The sequence below is a fragment of the Odocoileus virginianus genome, chromosome 26 (assembly GCF_023699985.2).
Source record: "Odocoileus virginianus isolate 20LAN1187 ecotype Illinois chromosome 26, Ovbor_1.2, whole genome shotgun sequence".
In the NCBI taxonomy this organism is placed as follows: domain Eukaryota; kingdom Metazoa; phylum Chordata; class Mammalia; order Artiodactyla; family Cervidae; genus Odocoileus; species Odocoileus virginianus.
The window spans coordinates 40,191,124-40,212,681 of record NC_069699.1 but is presented as its reverse complement, the minus strand read 5'-3'; the positions used below and the strand labels follow the sequence as shown (position 1 = coordinate 40,212,681).

Genomic DNA, 21,558 nt, shown 5'->3' with positions numbered 1-21,558 from the left:
ATTTGTCCAAAAGTAACACAGAAACAAAAGCAGCCAGAAAACTTTCCATAGCAGTAAGTTCTGTACCTAAATACAATGTCACAATGTATATGCTAGAAGAAATTTATCAAATGTATGTCTGAGCTTAAATAATTCTCAGGGGTAAATTTTAACACTAAGTCCTAATCAATTATTAATGTTCATATTACTGTAGCCTTTAAAGTAAAATATTTAATTACTTTAATGAGATTAAAAATGTAAAGCTAGGGAATTCCCTGGAGATTCAGTGGTTAGGACTCCTTGCTTCCTCTGCAAGGGGCGTGGCTTCATCTCTGACTGGACAGCTAGGATCCCACATGACACACGGTGCAGCCAAAAACAAAGCAGAAACCAGTGACATTAAAAACAGAAAGTCACAGACAAAACCAACTATACCAAAAGCTGGTTCTTTGAAAACATGAGTAGAATTGTTAATTTTCTAGCCAGACTGAGATGGACACATTACCTATCAGAAATGAAAGTGCGGTCATCACTTCCCAGCAAGTATCTGGAAATAATTATTACTACGTATGAGTAATTCTGTATACACACTAAAGAAAATGAAGTCTCAGTAAATGAGACACTGATAATCTGGAAAATTAAAATGTTCACTGAATTATTTTCAATGAATACATAAGGTAAAGGGGGGAAATCCATGGAAATAAATCTGCAACAAAATAACATCACCACAGAAAAGCAAGTGAATAACAGGTTAAGATAAAAGACAATGGGGAATATCATGGACAGAAAATGGTTCTATCTTCAACTAATGCTGCTAGCCAGCTTTTAAAGGAACCACAATTCCTCTTGTTTTGTTAACATACTTAACAATTACTATTATAGAATACTTTATAGTCTATGGGTATAATCGTAACTGTTCTGCATAAGAGGGTCACAAAGACCTCTTTTTGATTGATCAACACTAAGTTTAAAACCTATGTAAACAGTAAGCACTGAATATAGGTACTGATCATGTCAGTAAACCATGACAGTGAAAAGTGATTTTGTAAGTCTGCATTGTTTTAAAAAAATGTTAGCACAGTGAAAGGCACGTTAGGGATTCTTTCAACTTACACTTCTTCCCAATTATTTACTCACTTCTAATGGAAAAAAAAAAAAGAACTTCTCAATTTAAAAACAAAACCAAGAAACTACTGCCAAGACTGAAGAAAAATATATTTCTTAGGGTAAAAATATGCGAAGTTGGCAAGTTAATGTTTTCTTTGAAAAGCAAAAAGGGGACTTCCCTGATGGTCCACACTTCCAATGCAGGGGGTACAGGTTCAGACTGGCCCTATTCAGGGAGCTGTGATCCCACATGCTAAGCAGCACAGTCAAAAAGTAAAATAAATAAGAATAAGCAATCACGCAAATCTTTATAAAACCCATTTAGTGAAAACTAGGCAATTTTAGACTCCTAGTGCAGTCATTTCCAAGAATGGTGTAGTAAGAGCTGCCATATGCCGAAAGATCATATGGATTCTCTCTATTCGGTCTTCAGAGTTCATTAAAGCACAGTGTTAATTTAACTATGATCCCATCACTGAATCTACTGTAGTTTTGCATCTCCTAGCTGAGCCCCATAAAACCACTCACAAATGTACCCTATCCAAGTTTTATTCAAAAAATAAGACCTTTCTTATTCAAAGGGAAGAAGTTAGAGAAGTTAAACTTACAACAAATGACACAAGTTTAGCATACATTTTCCTCCCAGCAACCCGTCTGACAATCACCAACTACTTTTTTCTAATTTTCTTTCACTTTGTCCAGTTTTTTTTTTACGACTCAAAAATATACATTATTTTACAAGCATGTATTTGGTTTTGAAAATAAGATTCCAACACATAAATTTAAGCCATTAATAATCATACAAATGCAAGGTCTATAAAATATATAAATTATGGTCAAAAACCAAGTTACTCATTGGGTTACCAAGTTGAGTTCTTAGTAACTCACAGATTATAAGTTCATGAGGTACATACCTTATGACAGAATTCGTCACTTTCTGCAGAAGTTCTGGAATTTGTGACGCTAAAAAAGAAAGCGCTTGTGAACTTTGTTCTCCTACACAGGAGAGCAGCATCGCTAACAACCTATGTATGATGCCATGCCAACACCACTTGGATGTTTTGTAACTGATGTGAACTGTGAAACAAATACATGCACATATACTTTGGGGGTAGTTCATTTTATCACAGGTTTTTACTCCTGATCTGACTTTAGACATGTACAGCATCAAAATGGTATTTTATCAAAGGACACTAAATTTTTGAAGTTGCTCCCCACTCTGTTATACACATGATTAGCAACCCGTATTTTACTTCCAATTCAAACAATAAACTCAGTGGGATCTGTATGATTGTTCACAGGATGTAATAAATGCAAATCAACTCTGCTAAATAAGAAAAATCCATTTCAAACATCTTCAAGACTCAAGAAAAACAAACACCATTACATGTTTTTATCATTTTATTAGGAATAATTCCAAATGGGTTATGAAGAAAACTTATTCATTGAGTTTGATGAGTTTTCCAAAAACTCTTAATGAAGATATGTTCACCAATAAACAATAAAACATCAGCAGAACTATCATATACTGGGCAAAGAGTCAGGCTGATACCAAAAGCAACATGCAACATAAAAAAGATACAATATAAAGGAAGACAATCTGCTGAGGATTAAAAATCATCTCCATATGCACTCTTTGCATCTAGCACAGAACTAATTATCAAATCCAAACCACACCAAGGTACGCTTGGCTGATGAAAGCCAGGAGTCAATAACAATGGGGGGAGAAATAGAAGTTCCTCAGTGCAAGATCTGAATAGTGTTTTGGAGCATTTCCCTGGCTGGTACAAGCAGTATTAAAAAATCTTTTTGGCAAGGGGGGGAAATAAATACAAATGGAATGCTACATTTTTTTTTAAATCAGCAGACTGTCCCAGGAATGATAAAGGTATCATTAAAGTAACAAGGGGTAACTTTAAAACATTATTTCTTGTGGGCTCAAAAACAAACAAAAAAAAACCAAACATTCAAAGTGGATTTATTTAAAGGTGTCACATTAGCTAAGTCCAGGCATTTAGGCTTAAGGGAAGTAAAATTAAAAGAGGACACTTTTTTTTTCCCAAGTTAAGGAGAAATCTCTTTAAAACCAAGCATATTGCTAAATGGCAACATTATACTTGGTAAACAATAATTGGCAACAAAATAAGTTTAAACGCAGTAATATTCTGCCCAAACCAGTCCCAGATACTGTTTAATAACCAAGATGCAAACTAATTTTGTTGTAACAAGCCTAGACCAATTCTATCAAACATGTCCTTGGTTAGATATCCAGCTTCATTTAACGTTTTGAAAGCTCATTTGACAGCCAGTCAAGTCCCTCATACAGACCGGTTCCTTGTGTAGCACAAGTGGCTTGAACATACCACTGTAAAGAAAGGACAACAAGAACATGCTTGATTAATACAATCAATGTTTAACATTTCTTATTCAGGAAATTATTTTCCAGGGGAATTAGGAGGTACCATAAAGATATAGAAAAAAGGAAAAAAATACATAAAGTCATAGAAACTAAAGTTGTCAGAGAGTTAAGGTATTATTATATCTCACAATGACTAATTTTATATCTAATAAAATATAAAAAGCATATGACTGCTGAGGATTAAAAATCATAAATCATCTGCATATGCACTCTTTACATCTAGCACAGAACTAATTATCGATCATATCCAAACCCACCAAAGTAAGCTAGGCTGATGGAAGCCAGGAATCAATAATGGGCAGAGAAACAGAAGTTCTGCTACTCATTCATTACATTTAACCAACTACTACTTTATCTGAATGTTCACGGCAAAATTTGTATTAATAACTAATAATACCCACTTGGCCCTTGTTTCTCATAAAACTAAGTGCAAAGTAGAGGAAGCAAAATTTTCAAAGAGTAAGGATTGCTAATATTTCAGAGGCAAGCTTTTCCAAGAATTTCACTGTCTTTAGTCTCATGCACCCCAAAAGTTACACTCTTTAAAATGTCTACGAATGTCATCTTCAGTATATCAAATGCCATGAAAATATACAAATGCCAGGAAAAAGACCTAGAAAGTAATTTAATTATCTTCATGGGATGATTTACTAATTTTCTTTATTGACTAGTTTTACTTTGCTTAAAATAAATACTTTGTTTTAATGTTGCAAAGTCACTTCAAGTCTACCATATGCTGCCAATTATTACTTGAACACCAAAGACCCTAATAACCTAGAAGGCTGGGAAAAAGTATGAATACATATCTCCTGAGCATGGAAAACTGGCATCGTTTAGTCTGTCTTATTTAAATTAGCCTGGGGCATGTTAAACAGTGAATACAGTTATTGTCATACCACAGTATTTGCCTTGTTGACAAGTTAATGAAAAACTATTGTAAAGCACAAGCTACAAAAACAGTTTGTGATATTTTTACACATAAAATAGTATATTGTATTTTGCTAATACTTAAATAACTGATCTAAAATGATAAGTTATTGGAGAGAAAATAGATTTTTTATAATTAAAAACTCAAAACTTGTTTAATATCATAGGTATAGTCCCTGCACAAGTTTAGTGCTACCATGAAAACAGTACCAAATAGTATTTAAAATATAGCTGATAAATATTGGAGTTTTAAAAAGAAAATCTCACCACAAAATATGTGCTGCAGAGTTATATAAAAGATAGGTTTGAAATAAAGCCTAAAGGAGCTTATTTTTATATAAGCAAGAGTCTCTTATAGGTTTTTTTCGGCTGCACTGCAAGGCATGAGGGATCTTAGTTTCCCCAACCGGGGCCTGAACCCATGCTCCCTGCAGTTAAGAGTGGAGTCTTAAGCACTGGACCGCCAGGGAAGTCCCTATAGCTTTTAAAAAGATGTGCTCACTACCTGTTTCAAAGAGGACAAGTAAGTTATAAATGTTTAAACTAAACATTAGCTTAAAAAATTATCCTAATGATTGAAACTCCAAATACTTACTGTTCTGTTACGAAGGGACTGAAGACCTAATTTATCTGTCATTTCACTAATAGCCATAGCATTCGGCAAGTCCTGTTTGTTTGCAAAAAGCAGCAACACTGCATCTCGCAACTCATCTTCCTGAAGCTAAAAATAAAAACTAAGACTTTAATAACTATCAAATCAAAATTCAATTACTGTAACAAACTAGGTAAAACACTGTCTTCCTACATATATACATCATTTATTCAACATTAAATACATTATCAAACATCGAACCAATAATCATACAACTACACGTAAAACAAAACTATTCTCTTAAGTAAATTAACCTACACTCTGTTAAGGTAAATCATTCATTCAGTCTTGACAGTCACCCACAGAGGATCAGGACTGGCAAGGACAAGAAACACACATAGGAATAAACATTTATGGAAGAACTTTATGTTATTTAATTGTAAACTTATTTACATGGTGAGTCTTTCTGGACTTTTATACTTTCTAGTCAGCAGGATCAAACAATGGGAAAATGATATAGTGATTAGGGCATAGTAGTATCATGAAAAATACAATAATAATACCAAAAGCTGAAGCTGGTAGGAATCAAACACCGAGACAAAACTCGGAAACTTATGCTAAGTACAAAGCGACAGAACCTTTTAAAAGGTTAACAAAAAACCATATGCGTATATACGGGGGAGTGTGGAGTGGAGGGGAGGTATGGGGGACAAATGCTACTGTTTATAGGATTTCTTTTGGAAGTGATGAAAATGTCCTAAAATTCAACTGTGGTAATGATTATACAATTTTATATACTAGAAACCACTGACTTCCATATATCAAATGAGTGAAGTTATGGTATGTGAATTATATCAATAAAACTTTACCAAAAAAAGATGGAAAAAAAAAAAAAAAGAAAGAGCAGAAGGGGTAATATTTAACTGAGACATAAAAAGCACCAGTTACACATATACCAGCACTAGGGTTTTATAAACTTCACTCAACATTCTTAGGAGCAGTGAATGATAATATTTCAGTAAATATTTCACAGCTATAAGTCTGAAACCATGGCAAAGTTCCTCAACAATCCTCCCCCCGCCAAGATTTTTAACAATATGAATATATGAAAATATTAATCTAATATATGGCAAGGACAAAATGCCACCATCAACCAAAATGCTATGTCCTTTAGGTGGATTTTTTTTATCATGGTTGATATTACAAAACACTTTGAAGTTATATTATAGGTACAGTATAGAGAAAACTGAACCCAATGACCTTGGGAACAAGGATTCCAAGATCACAAACACTTCAAAACTGGAGATTCACTCACACAGCATTCTACAAACTGGGCTTTCCTCCCAACTTGCTGAAGCAGTCGCTCACTCATCAGTATAAATTTTCATGTGCAGTCTTAACAATCTGTGAATACAGTTCCTCAAGGTTCTTTCTAAGCTCACTGATATAATCAGATTACAGTTAAAATGTACTGACCACTAGTATCACCACTGTCACCCAGAAAATAACGTATCTTGGAAATGATAAATTTAAAAAATATTCTCACCATTTTCTGCAGCTCTTCTGCTCCTTCCTGAATTCTTTCACGATCATTGCTATCTACCACAAAAATAAGACCCTGAAAAAATTGTTTAAATAAATTATAAGTTAAATTTAAAACACACAATAAACATGAAACCTAAATATACAGGCAGCAAAACCATATCAAGAGTTAAGTGCTAGGAAGAAAGTTTCCTTACTTAAAAAAAAAAAAAAAGAAAAGACAGAGCAGTAAAAACTAAAAACAGATTTGAGCACTATTTGTGATTTTTAACTTATCAATGCTATTTCCAAAAAAAAACCAACTCTTACTCTTTTTTCAACCACACTAAAGAATAAATTTTATCCCTTTCCCCTGCCCTTGGAAGTTTAAGTGCAGGTGAGTATTAGTAACAAAATGGCCACAAAGTGGGCACACAAAAGTATAAAGGAAGGACAATCCAATTTAGATCAAAGGACAATCCTAAAGATTCAATTTACTAACTGAATTAGTGTACTCGAAGGCATGCACAAAATGAAACTAAAAAAAGAGGAAGGAGGGCACTTCAGGAGTTTCTCTATGTTTCATATAAAAAGAAAGCCTTACTCTAGAATGCTGCTTGCCAGTTCCAGAAACAGGGCAAGAAAGTTTTAAGCCAAATATATCAAGAAAAATTCAAGAATGACTTGATCAAGTAAGAAATTCTTAACAAAAAAGAAGATAGTAACCATTCTTAAAGATATTCATATATTAGAATTTTATACTACAAAAGAATTAGAATTTTATACTAATTGGGAAGGAAGTAGTTGAATTAAGATTCTTCCAAAAACTTTCAAATGGAAAAGTATACAATTTTAAGTTAGAGACAGGGCAAATTTGTTAAAATCTATCCCTATTGTACCAAGTATTATTATTCTCCCCACAACCTGACCCAAGTATTTTTAATCTTCTGTCACTTTACCACAAACTGTCTTGTGCTACTATTTGTGTAAGTCATCACATTAAATCCACTGAGGGATTAATCCTCTCAGTATTATCATAAAGCTTGCTAGGTACTATGCCAATAAGTATTTCAGGCTACGGACATTAAGTGACATATACTTTCTTTTGGTCTAGAAAACTTCAAGCCCATTTCCTTTATCTCTGCAGGAAATCACTTTAAACACCCTACCCTTTGAAAAAAATTTTGATGCTTTGAGAGCCAGTATATCATAGTGGGTAGATTTTGTTTTCTTGGGCTCCAAAATCTCTGTGGTGACTGCAGCCAAAAATTAAGAAGCTTGCTCTTTGGAAGAAAAGCTATGACAAACCTAGACAGCATATTAAAAACCAGCAAAATCACTTTAGCCGACAAAGGTCCATATACGTAGTCAAAGCTATGGTTTCTCCAGTAGTCATGTACGGATGTGAGAGGTGAACCACGAAGGGGCTGAGCACCAAAGGACTGGTGCTTCTGAGCTGCGGTGCTGGAGGAGACACTTAGAGCCCCTTGGACTGCAAGGAGATCCAACCAGTCCATCCTAAAGAGGATCAACCCTGAATATTCACTGGAAGGACTGATGCTGAAGCTGAAGCTCCAGCTCCAATATTTTGGCCATCTGATGTGAGGAGCGGACTCAGTGGAAAAGGCCCTGATGCAGAGAAACACTGAGGGCAGGAGGAAAAGGGGGCAAAAGAAAATGAGAATGGTTGGATGGCATCATAGACTCAATGGACCTAAGTCTGAGCAAACTACAGGAGATAGTGAAGGACAGGGAAGCCTGGTGTGCTGCAATCCATGGGGTCACAAAGACTCAGACACGGCTTAGCAACTGAAACAACAATGGCATAGTGGAAAAACAACAAATTCAAATCTAGGCACTGGTTATTAATTATATAAATTACCTAATCTTTGAACATGCCTCCTATTCTATAAAATAGAATACTAACAATTTTTTAAGCCTATTAAAGATTAAACATAACCACAGAAGTATAAAAGAATCTAACATTTATATTTAGAATATCACAGGCATTTAGTAACTGTCTCCTTTTCCTCCTATCCTGAAAATCAGTCCTTTTTAGAACCTACTTGTCTAGAAGAGGTAATGCCTCTAAAACGGATCTAATTTTATCTGGACTACTAACAATCTATTTTTATTGTTTAAAATGCAAATAACACTGTCAGTCCCAACATAATATTAAGAGGAAAGGTTATTTTAGAATTAAGTTTAAGTTATTCACTTCCTGAGACAGCATAGAACCCAGAGGGTAGAAAAGTTAAGATTCTAAAAATGGCTAGTCTAAGAAAAGACTACTTAAAAAGCCAAATATTTACTTATTTGTTTAGAATAGGAAAATAATATACTATATCAATTATACAGAGAAGAGGAATTTACTGCAATAAACAAGGTGTCATGGATTGTTAATGTAAGTTAGAAAAAGTATGGTTAAATGGAATAATTAGCTTCTAAAAGAACTGATCATGAATGTTGCAAAAGATAGCTTTAAGAGGTTAGTGGTGATTACATCAGGTAATCATAAAGTTTTCTCCAGCAGCCTTGAGGTCCCTGGGAAGAAGTACTTGAACTTTCAATTCTAGGGTGGTCCACAGAGGCCAGGAATAAGTCTAATTACAAGTTAAAACTAAATTAAATAGCAGTCTAAACAAGTCAAGGAATACGACCAGGGTTACCTTTGGTCAAGAGTGAAAGGCTTAAAAATATGGAAACATCTCTATGTCCATCAACAGATGAAAGGATTAAAGAAGATGTAGCACATATATACAACAGAATATTACTCAGCTGTAAAAAAAGAATAAAATAATGCCATTTGCAGCAACATGGATAGACCTACAGGTCATCATATTAAGTGAAGAAAGTCAGAAAAAGAAAGACAAATACCATAAGACACCACTTATATGTGGAATCTCAAATACAACATAAACGAACATATCTACGGAACAGAGACAGGCTCACAGACATAGAGAACAGACTTGTGGCTGACAGGTGGGGGTGATGGGGGGGGGGGGGGGGCTGGGAGCCTGGAATTAACAGATGCAAACTAGTATACATAGGATGGATGAACAAGGTCTTATTGTATAGCATAGGTAACTATATTCAATGTCTCGTGGTAAACCACAATGGAAAAGAACATGTTAAAGAATATATGTCTACATAACTAAGTCACTTTGCTGTACAGCAGAAATTAAAACACTATAAATCAATTATACTTCAATAAAATTATAAAAATTAAATAAATTATAAAGAATTAAAAGTTTAGGATTACCAGTTTTATTTCATACCAAATTTATTTCAAAAGTGTGTTCTCTAAAAAACTGCCTATGACTTACTTTAAAACAATCCAAAAGACAGAATATATAATAAAGGAGTATCAATTAACAATACTGTCCATAACCTAATAACTGAAGTTGAGTGATAGGTATGTGGGAGTTTATTATGCTATTCTTTACATTTGTATATATTTGAAAACTTTCACAACAAAGTTTTAAAATATAACTCATATTAAAACATTTTCTAACCACAGCTATGTTAATGAACAGGCTTGCCTGTGGCTCAGATGGTAAAGAATCAGCGTGCAATGTGGGAGAACCAGGTTTGATGCCTGGGTCACAAAGATTCCCCCTGGAGAAGGGATTGGCAACCCACTCCAGTATTCTTACTTGGAGACGCTCATGGACAGAGGAGCCTGGTAGGCTACAGTGCCCGGGGTTAGGAAGAGTGAGACACGACTGGGCGACTGATACTTTCACTTTTATGTTAATGAACAGAAACACTTATTTTTTAATAAAAAGTATGTCACTTACTTAACATGACATGCTACTTAAACCTGGTTGTTTCAGCCACTCAGAGTATTCACTGCTACCTGGTGCCAATAAACCTCACTTGTATACCGTGTTATAAGAGGGGGAATCAAGAATGACATCTGCACCTCTTAAACATAGGAAGTGCTTGTAACATCAAACATTACCTTTTTTTTTTTTTTACAAACCTTTATCAACTCCAGTAGTAAACAAAAACTAACAAGAAACCCCTCATGTGGTAGCAATCACCAGAGTTGGGACCTACTTAACTGAAAGTGTAAAATAAGAACCAGCTTTCCAGTCTTAATTAAGTCATTCCAAGCTTCAGTTTCCTCATATATAAGAGTTAGACTACCACAGTGGTTCTTAAGAGCGAGCAATTTTGTCTCCAGGAAATATTCTGCGATACATGGAGACATTTTCGGTTGTTGCAACTGGCCTGAGTAGGGGAGACTGTGACTGGGTAGATTACGACTAGTGGATAAAGGCCAATGCTGCTGCCAAGCGCTCTACAATGAACACAAAGAGCCCTCTCCATAGTCACCAACAAAGAATTAACCACCCTGAAATGTCAGAGATGCTACTGCTGGAAAACCCAGTAATGGAGCCGAAGGTCCCAAACCAGCAGTATTAGCACCATCACCTGAGACTCTGCTAGGAATGAAGACTCTCAAGCCTTCCTCAGCCAGGTCCCACTGAACTGACCTGTATTTTAACAAATACCCAGGTGATTCATATGCAGATTAAAGTCTGAGAAACACTGTTAGTTTATGTTGTCTAGTTTATGTTGCCAGATATTCTGATCCAAGTGGTCAGGTGTTATGCTCAGGTTTTTGAGGCTTTTAATACTCTCCAGGTGACTTTAATACGCAAATTGGAGAATTTCTGCTCCACAGGATCACTAAAGTCTCTTCCACGTCAGTATTATACATACTACATAATACAAAAATACCTCACAAATCAACAGAGAAGCTCTAACTTAATATTTTCCTCACGTATTTTAATAAACTCTTAACTGAGTTAAATGAAGCACTATTAATTGCAGTACATTCGTTAAAAACGACAATGACAGAAAGCTATACTTTTAGAAGAAAGATCTTACTTCTAAGATTCTACACTAAGAACGAAACCAACAGAACTACTGATGACATCTAATTCAATCTTGAGAGCCACCCCAATCCACCTTCCAAAATATTACTATGATAATTATGTAACTTTTCTACCCTAGGTAATTTAGTCTACAAAGGTACGAAGGAGAGAGTCCACTGAAGAACATGGAAGTACTGATAAGAAGAATGCCAGCTCACAAAATGAACATGAATATCCAAGTAGACAGTATATATTAAACTTTACAGCATGAAACATATAAAGAGAAGTTATAAAATGTATAGCATTCCTTACTTACCTGGGTATTTTGAAAGTAATGCCTCCAGAGAGGCCTAATTTTATCTTGACCACCAACATCCCATACTGTGAAACAAATGTTCTTATATTCTACTGTTTCCACATTAAAACCTACATAGGAAAAAGAAAAAAAGAAAAGACCACTGAGCACAATGTCATTCAGAAAACAACCCCTTTGATTGTGGAATTCCCCCAGAATTGGTTTTTGGCTTTTTTTTAAAGTCCTAATACATAATCAACAAAGGTAAAAACCCAAGACAGTTACAATAATGCATATATGTTATTAATGGTATTTGTCCAAACCCACACAATGTACCAAACCTTAAGTATATCGACTTCGGATGATCACAATATGTCAGTGTATGTTTATTAATTGATAAAATAAGTGATATTGGTGATGGAGAGGGCTATGCATGTGTAGAGGAAGAGTACATATGGGAAATCTCTGTAGTTTCCCTTCAGTTTTTCTGTGAACCAAAAACTACTCTAAAAAAAGGTCAAAATTAAACTGTATTCTATTTCACTTTATAATACATTATTATTATATAAATAAAAATCACTGTAAACCTTCTTACCAATGGTAGGAATGGTGGTGACTATCTCCCCTAACTTCAGTTTATACAGAATGGTCGTCTTGCCAGCAGCATCCAATCCAACTAGAAAAAGACATTACAGATTTTAAATCTAGACCAAAAGGACACACTAAGAAACAATTGTACAACAAATTTTTAGTTTGAAAGCAAAAGTTGACTGGTCAAGGCACTAATGAGTTAGAAATGAAATCACCTCATTTCTAACTCCCGAAGACCACACTTCCTAAAAATGCCATTTCCATTTTCCTTTCTAGACCTAGAGAGACAGCACGTGGTCACTTAAGGAAAGAGGTCAGAGAAATTAGCTATAAAATAAAGGGACCTGATCAAGTAATCTGAGATCTCTTTCAAGTCCTCATTAATTCCATGAAATACTACCATTTTAAAAAACACAAATTAGAAATGGGATCAGAGAACACATAAGAACAAATGAAGAGCAATCTTTAAGATTGACAAAGTCAATTCCTTTAATATAACAAGAAAATGTTAACTAAAGGTCTTAATGCTAGAGGAAAACCTGTATATAACTATGCCCTTCTTAAATCATAAAGATGAGGCCAACTTTACCCGTATCTTAATCCATTTCAACATCAAATGTGCAGAAGTAATACAAAAGACTGATTAATCTGGGTTGTGAAAACTGCCCTATCATACTCATCTCCAATGTAATGCCTAAATTCTTACAATTCCTTTGAGGCAGGTGGATATAAGGAGGGAGGAATGTACCTGCTTCTGAGAAAAATCCATGCTACAACAAAAATACACAGAAGAGACTGAAAAGCAAATTAAATGTTTAAGTATGAATCTTTGAAAATCTGTACACACTACATTATGTGCTAAAGCCTTCAAGAATGGGAGACCAATATTTAGTAACCTCATTGAATGGATTATTCATCTAAGGAATCACATTTGGTCACCTACATTAACACTATCACAGATTTTAAAATCAATTCAACTGAGTATTGACTTAAGCAAGGATATTTACTTCAGAGCATGACTTAACAAAGGAAACCCATGCTGATTAAAAAAAAAAAACCAAAACTGAAATCACCTCACTTATCTAACTTACATTCCTGTGCAAGTAGTTTAACTTTTATCAGTTAGTTCAAAATGAAATCAAAGACTAGAGCAGGCTACTCAAATTCCTTCTACCTATATAACAATCCTTTCTGCTCCGTATCCTACAATGGGGAGAGCTTTAAGGTCTTCCTGGAATTGCAAGGCAATTATACTCCCCTAAAATTAATAAAATATAATATTGTATTATTTTATTAAAATATAATAAAATTTTAAAAAGAGGAAAGTATGAGAAGGTATCTCATCAAAGAGAGATATGAAAACTATTAAAAACAGTCAAACTGAAACTCTGGAGTTAAAAAGTACAATATCGAAATGGAAAAAACCACTAGAAGAGTTCAGCAGCATATCTGAGCTCGTAGAAAAAGGAATCAATGAGCTTTGAGATAGGTCAACTGAGACTATTCACACTGAGGAAAAGGAAAAAAAACAATGAAGTAAAGAGTATCAGAGACCAGAGGGACACCATCAGGGATGCCAAAATGTGCATAATGAAAGCCCCAGAAAAGGAAAGAGAAATAATATCTGAAGAAACAGTGACTGAAAACTTCCCAAAGTTGATGAAATACCCCAAAAGCTGAAAAACTCGAAGTAGGATGAACTACAAAAAAAACTAACACTTAGATTGTAAACAAAGTGCTGAAAGCTAGAGAAAGAAAGAATCCTGAAAGCAGCGAGAGAGAAATGATTTATCATGTACAGAAGACTCTCAGTAAGATTAAATGCTGATTTCTCATCAGAAACTATGGAAGCCAGAAGGCAGCAGGATGTTATATTCAAAAGTAATGGAAAGAATATCCATCAGACTCCTACGTCCAGCAAAACTATCCTTCAAAAATGAGAAAGTAAGACATTTCCAAATAAAAACTAAGAAAATTTGTTACTAGCAAACCTATCCTACAAAAAAACACTAAAAGGAGTTTCAAACTTCAGTAAAAGGACTCTAGATAATAATGTGAATCCAATATGGAGAAATAAAGAGCACTGGTAAAAGATAAAAAAAAAAGAAAGGGGTTGAACCGGGGTCTCCCGCATTGCAGATAAGATTCTTTACCATCTGAGCCACCAGGGAAGCCAGGTAAAAGATAACTACATATTCAATAAAAGGCAGTTACAGAAACAATCTCCATGGAGACTCAGGCATCTTATGCTCTTTTACTCCTGTATCCTCTAATCACTCTGTTCCCCACTTCTTCATACTGAAACTGTTTATTCTGTCCAAAATATCATGACACTTAAAGTGAATAGCCACACTCTAAGCCCTCACTTATGGGCATAAGAAAAACAAACCATTAACAGGAACTGCTTTATCCTCAACTAGGGATGGATTGAACCTGTGTTACTCCGCAGAGCAAGTTCGGAGTCTTAATCACTGGACTACCAGGGAAGCCCCTGTTTTATTTTTCAACTATGGAACAGTAGCAAACATATCAGAAAACATAACTTTAAAAGATACACAAGGAAACAAAAGCAGCTACCTTAGAGTTTAGCATTTTCAATAAAAATACAGAGAACGAAGGGGTGAACAACAGGATCTTTTCATTGTTGGAAAAAGCTAAGTATCTTGAATCTAAATCCTTTTCAGTCAGTTTTTATCAAATTTTCAAATAAAGCAAAATTCACCTTTAGCTAAGTCCAAATACCATTAGCCCAAGTCAGAAGAACTAAAACTGAAATGATTAGAAAAAAAGCTTGTGGGGACTCCCTGATGGTCCAGTGGTTAAGAATCCTCCTCCCAACCCAGGGTACACAGGTTTGATCTCTGGTGCAGGAACTAAGATCCCACATCTTAGTGGGCAACTAAAACTGCACCACAACTCCTGAGCCCAAGTGCCAAGAGCCCATACTCTGCAATGAGAAGCCACTGCAATGGAACGCCTGTGCACTGCAACTAGCGTAGCCCCCACTCACAACTAGGGAAAGCCCGTGGGCAGCAATGAATACCCAGCACAGCCAAAAATTAATTAATTAAAAAATAAGTTTTTAATTTGTGTTTAGTTTGGAGAACTCATGTATACACCTGTCCTCACTGGAGGTCCAACTAGACCTCAAATCTTAGTCCAAAAATATTGACAAGGAATGAAAGAAATCTGAGACAAATAATGATTACATTACATAACTATTTTAGGTTATACAAAAGCATGCAGGTAATTAAACTTTTCTTTAAATGACAATTTATACCTGTTTGTATGCATAATTAATATTTTTCTACTCTATATACTTAGAACTTTTTTATACAACAAACACGTATTGATTTCATTAAAAAGAAAATATTTCCCAAGTAATGTCTTTCCTTTATTAAAAACTGCTGGGACTAGTAAAAACTCATCAGGATGACTGCTTAAGAGACTTAATATTTTATATGCTTATTTAAATTGAAAAAAGAAGAGAACATTTACAAAAATAGTGCACCCGTAAAGTTTTTTTAAGCACCTGTAAGCTATTTTAAAAATTTTAAGACAAGAGTTAAGTGGCTCACAGCCACATACAAGACTCTAAAATCACAAAGATTATCTTTTTTGAGTTGCATCTAAAGTGTTGTATAAATGCAAGCCCTAAGTGTTGAGGTATTTTTATCATGAAGTTTAAGATGCACAAATTAATGTATATCATCACTCATTACATAGTTCTTTACTCAAAAAATGTTGGTCTAACAATTCTGTGCCACTTTAGTGATTTCTTAAGTATGTATTTTCTTACAGTTGCAATATTTGGCAATGAGATTTCTCCACGAAATGAAGCTATAACCAATCCCCAACTAGCCAAGATAAGACTAATCTGTACAGTCCAGTAATGTCCTCCCCCTCCCTCTCACCCTCATAAACAAGTCACTGTTTTGAAAGATATACTGGAATTACTTATTCTCCTTGACTGGACCTACACTTCGACGCAACAGTCAAAAGCAGCAAAACTGTCCCCCAAATCTTTCGGCAATCATTAGAAATACTTTTATTTTAAGTTAAAGAAAATAGATTACAATTACCTCAACTTGAGAAAAAACCAAATGCAAAAAAGAAAAAAGACTGAAAAGAAAACAAGTATATTTTCAGTAAGTAAAGTTTCAGTTAGGATATTTTTCTTCATGTTTTGTTTATCTTTCAAATTTTCTACAAGGAAGCTAGAAATAAAACTTCAGAATAATTTTTAAATAATTAAAAATCAAGTCCTTATTGTGTTCCAAACACAATACCAGGTAATCCCATACATTTTGTAATTTAACCCTCACAATAACTCTCCATTTTTTAGATGCAAAATCTGAAATTCAGAAATGTTCTCAGAATCACAGGAGTAGTAAGAAACACAAGATCTTTTCCAGAAACTAGACCCATACATAGCTGCAAGAATGTGAAAAGGTGTAGCTGCTTTGAAAAAGTCTGTCAGTTCCTCAATATGTAAAACATAATTAAGAATGACCCAACAATCCCATTCCTAGCTAATTTACCCACGAGAATTAAAAATATATGCCTCCACAAAAACTGCATGAATGTTCACAGTAGCATAATTTGTAAGAACCAAAATGTGTCAACAACTACATTTCCATCAACTGAAGAATGATAAACTGTGGAATATATCCATACAGTGGAATTACTACTTGGCCATAAAAAGGAATGGAGTACTGATACATGCTATAATGTGTCAGTATAATGAACCTTGAAAACATGTTAAGTGAAAGAAGTTAGACACTAAAGGCCACATATATCCTGAACAAACAAGACCATAGCAACAGAAAGCCGAAAAGTGGTTTGTTGCAAGAGGGAGGGGTGAGGAGCAGGAGTGACTGCTAAAGTGGTGGGGTTTCTTTCCGGGCTGATGAAATGTTCTAGAATTAACACAGTGGAAGGAGTTCCCTGGTGCCCTAACAGTTAGGATTTTGGGCTTTCACTGCAATGGTCCAGGTGAGATCCCTTCTCAGAGAACTAAGATCCCCCAGCCACCAAAAAAGAAAAAGATGGTGTAGTGGTTATACAACTTTGTGAATATATCAAAAATCACTGAATTATACACTTTAAATGAATGAGTATTATGTGAATTACATCTCAATTTTTAAAAAATTAAAAACAATGTTAGGTCTGATGCCAGAGTATTCATATATCAACATTCTTCCCTCAGGTTTTATTGGTGGACCCAGAGTACATTAATATTTTATCTAATTCCTCAGAGGTTCAGTTATCAAAACTGACACTGATGCTAAAAGATGTATAGGAAAATTATAATGAGCTTGGGTTTTGTTTCTACCCAACAGCTCAGGGATGTCAGCACTTTGATTACTATTTATTAATTAGTAGCAAATTATCAGTCTCTGATAGAAATACTTCATAATAACGCATGAGGGTGCACCTAATCGTGGCTGCATCAACTTCTAATGGCATGCTGCTGCTGCTGCTAAGTCACTTCAGTTGTGTCCGACTCTGTGCGACCCCATAGACGGCAGCCCACCAGGCTCCTCCGTCCCCGAGATTCTCCAGGCAAGAATACTGGAGTGGGTTGCCATTTCCTTCTCCAACGCATGCATGCATGCATGCTAACTTGCCTCAGTCATGTCCGACTCTGTGAGACCCTATGTACAACAGCCCACCAGGCTCCTCCAGGCAAGAATACTGGAGTGGGCTGCCATTTCCTTCTCCATCTAATGGCATAAAGCTAAGGATTTTCTTCTATCATATAACTAATCAGAAGACCTCCCCCCTTTTTTAAAGGCTGGCAATTATGTTTTCAGTTAATGACCTAAGAAAAAGGTCATAATAAACTAAGTAAAAAAAAACACAAAGCTATATACCACAACTACAATTCCGGAGAAACAAAAACTTCCTCGTAAAGGCTAAAAGTAAATATAACAAATATTAATAGTGGAATGGTGGAATTATAAGATATCAATTATTCTTTTTCACATCTTCTAAATTTAACAAAAAGGACATTATTTTTAGAATCAGGACCAAAAGTTTTAAATTACATAGTAAATATATTTATAAAATATGCTAGGGGAAAGTGTGAAAGATCACTACTACTCTAGTAGTATTTTTCAAATTGGTGAAAGATCTTTCCTCCTGAATCTCTCTGGTCCAAAAAAGCCAATCACATGTAAAATAACAAATCTACACTCGATTAGCAATTTTTTTGCAAGCCAACACTTTTTCAGCTTTTCAACAGGCACGAAATTGCAAGTTTAAGAGAGCAGAATTAATAATTCCTCTACATAACATAGTTTTCAAATATAAACAACATTTAGGGAGTAATTTACCAAAATTACATCTCACCACAAATTAAAATATGGAGGTCATACTGAGGTAACTAGCTGACTTTGAATTTAAGCTCAATAATAATCATTCACATGTGATTTTCCCTTTGGAGAAAAATAATTTCTATCAATCTAAAGTTTGATGTTACATTCGATACACTGTGTTATTTTAAATTTTTTCATTAGTTAACATAAAGTGCAACTTCAAACATCTTTTAAAATTACTTTAGCTTTCAGGAAAGCATGTGTACTAATAAAACATAAAACTCCACAGTAATTTGGCAAACCAGATTCATTAGCTAACTGCTATCTTTCAATAATACTTTAAAGTAGTAAAATCTGAAAAAATCACTGACTCAAGAAAGCATGAATTCTATCTAAGCCATATAAAGGAAAAGGAAGAACACATGCCTGTCAGAGAACATTAATAATGGAAAAATAATCTTTAATTGGTAATTCTAAACTTGGATGGGGCAGACACATTAAGATTATTTATGCTATCCCTCATTAAGCTAGATATAAAAATCTAAGAGTGATCAAACTTTCTAATCACCTATTTCACTATCCATACACATATACCCCATATGGTTAATGCTTCATTTGATGTGTTACCATAAAAGGTGACCTTGTGATTTCACTACATTTAATCAAGGAAACCTAATTATCCTGAATTAAAGTGTAAAACAAGAATAGCAAGCCTGACTAATAAAAATTTAACATGAAATGACTTAAATAATTTAAAATCATGACTTCTACTCCCTGCACAAATGCACAAAGTTACTTTTCTTCTTTCACTTTCTTTCAATCATTTCTGGGGAGTAAAGGGGAGAAATGTTCCCCTAACACATATCAAAATTTGAAAGTGCTTAGCCCATACATAATTCTACATTTCTTTTCTGAAACTTTCAGCCATTACAAAAGACTAATGAAACGAAAAACAACAATTTATTTACAAGAAATCTTAAGTAAAATATTATATACTCCATTTCAAATATAACACACTACACTTCCCAAGAACAGAAACACACACTAGGTAATCTCTTTAAAGAACACGCTGGAAATTCATTTATGACAGTCCAAAGGTCTCCCACTGACTTCAAATACTTCAGACTGTCGATTTTCAGGTACTTTTAAAGCTCAAACATTATGCTTACCCTCCTAAAAATAATTCTTTTTAATAACTGAAATCTGATAAACTTTTAAAGAGAAAACACTTTCATTTATCTCTGCGAATGAATTATCAACAACTGTTTCAGGGATTGTGAATAAGCTGCAACTAGTGTTAAGTGAAAAAAGAACCAAATGGGCATACCCTTAACCGTCCTGTATCTTAAACCTTGCTTCGGGGAATTTTTAAATAAAACCTCCCCCTACTCCACTTCTCTAGAAAACAAGCTAATGAAACAACAAAACTCAATGTTTAAATTTATTGAGGCTCCTCGTAGTATCATTTAGGTTCACAAACCTAAGTTGTGATGTAAAAACTACTCACAGTACCGTCGGGGAGGCGCTGCTTACATCACTCAACTGACAAGCCCCTTCTCCTTCAGAAGAGCAAAACACCGATCCTAAAGAGCAATTTTTCAAAAGCCCGCCTTCCATAAGAATTTTTTAAAACACTCGTGTAATTTACTCCTTAACAAGGTCTCCATAAAATTCTGCGTCATGATGTTCACTTACTGAAAACTTGTCACTAGCTTAAAAAAAAAGTTTCTAAGCCTTCTCTTCCCCCCACCCCCCGCCATCTCATTAAACTTTAGCCAGCTGAATAAAAATTACTTCGAAAACTCTCTGGTAACCAAATATATTTGGCCCTTGAGACTGGCCAAAAGAAACATTCATGATAATCTCAAGCTTTCAAGGACATTAATAAAGAAAAGAATGTGTGTGTATATATATATATATATGTGGCGGAATCCAGAGCGAAGCAAAGTTTAGCGAAGAGACAGCGCGCTGAGGACTCCGGACCCCACGGAAAGCTAGGTGCTCCCGGGCCACCGCACTGGGCCTGGTCACTTCCTGCGCGGGCCGGCTCAGGGCAGTCGCCGACTGCTCGCTCACAGCACTGGGAGTGTGCAGTGTGTGTACACGGGGCGGAAAGGGGGAGGAGGAAGGTTGGAGTCGCCGGGCCTCCCCCTCCCTCCCGACCGCTGCCCACACCCGGGGAAGAAGGGAGCCAGATCGCTCTCTCAGAATGGGCCTCGCCAGCCTCTTCCGGGCTCGCAAGATCCGATAGTTCGCTACCCTCACATCTCCGCCCAGTTGTGTCGGGCTTTCAGTAAGACAAGGAGAAAAACGCCAAACTCGAGGAAACCTTGCCCGCGGCCCACTTCCAAGCTCTCCAACACATCTGTGGCGACCGCCCACCCTTCACCCCATTGTTCCCCTTTCGGAATTCCTCCCGACCCCCAGCCCGCCGCCCCTCCCCCACCACAGCGGACGGGGGGGTGGGGGGACCAAAAAGCAGGCCCCGAGGCCACCCCGAGCTTAGAGACCCGCCCGCCCCGCCCGGGCCTGGTCTCCTTTCTCAGGCCCTTACTCACCCATCAAAATGCGCATCTGCTTCTTGCCGAAGAGGCGGGAGAAGAGGGAGGAGATGGTGAGGCCCATGGCGGTAGTGGCACTTGCAATGGGCACGAGCAAAAGGTCCCCGGGCCTTCTCCTTTTACGCTCCCAGAAAACTCAGCGAGGAAAGAGCTGCTGAGAAAGAAAGACGGCTGCGGGGACGGTTCGCTAGCCGGCGTGTCCGAAGAAGCTCCGGGACAGTGGGGTGAGGACCTGCTCCACGACTGGCGGGGCAGCTCCGGCTCCGGCGTTAAATCTTCGGCTGTGCCACGTCACGAGGCAGCCGCGGCGACTACGGCAGCGGCCCGGCCCCTCCAACGCGGACAGATTCGCGTCACCGC

General features: G+C 36.0%; 1 protein-coding gene across 1 annotated transcript; it reads right to left on the bottom strand.

Annotated features, from left to right (window-relative positions):
* Nucleotides 1–3,048: 3,048 nt before the first annotated feature.
* On the bottom strand, nt 3,049–21,550 carry ARF4 (ARF GTPase 4). Its single transcript, XM_020898900.2, has 6 exons — nt 21,196–21,550; nt 12,322–12,402; nt 11,748–11,857; nt 6,571–6,642; nt 5,028–5,153; nt 3,049–3,451 (listed from the first exon to the last, which is right to left on the bottom strand). Exons 1-6 carry the CDS (start codon nt 21,260–21,262, stop codon nt 3,365–3,367), a joined length of 543 nt encoding a protein of 180 aa, XP_020754559.1. The 5' UTR covers nt 21,263–21,550; the 3' UTR covers nt 3,049–3,364.
* Nucleotides 21,551–21,558: the final 8 nt, after the last annotated feature.

Coding starts and splice junctions, on each gene's coding strand:
- ARF4 (XM_020898900.2), bottom strand. CDS start 21,262: ATGGGCCTCACCATCTCCTCCCTCTTCTCCCGCCTCTTCGGCAAGAAG. Junction 12,403..21,195: donor GCAGATGCGCATTTTGATGG/GTGAGTAAGGGC, acceptor GTCTTTTTCTAG/TTGGATTGGATGCTGCTGGC. Junction 6,643..11,747: donor ATTACTTTCAAAATACCCAG/GTAAGTAAGGAA, acceptor CAATTTTTTCAG/GGTCTTATTTTTGTGGTAGA.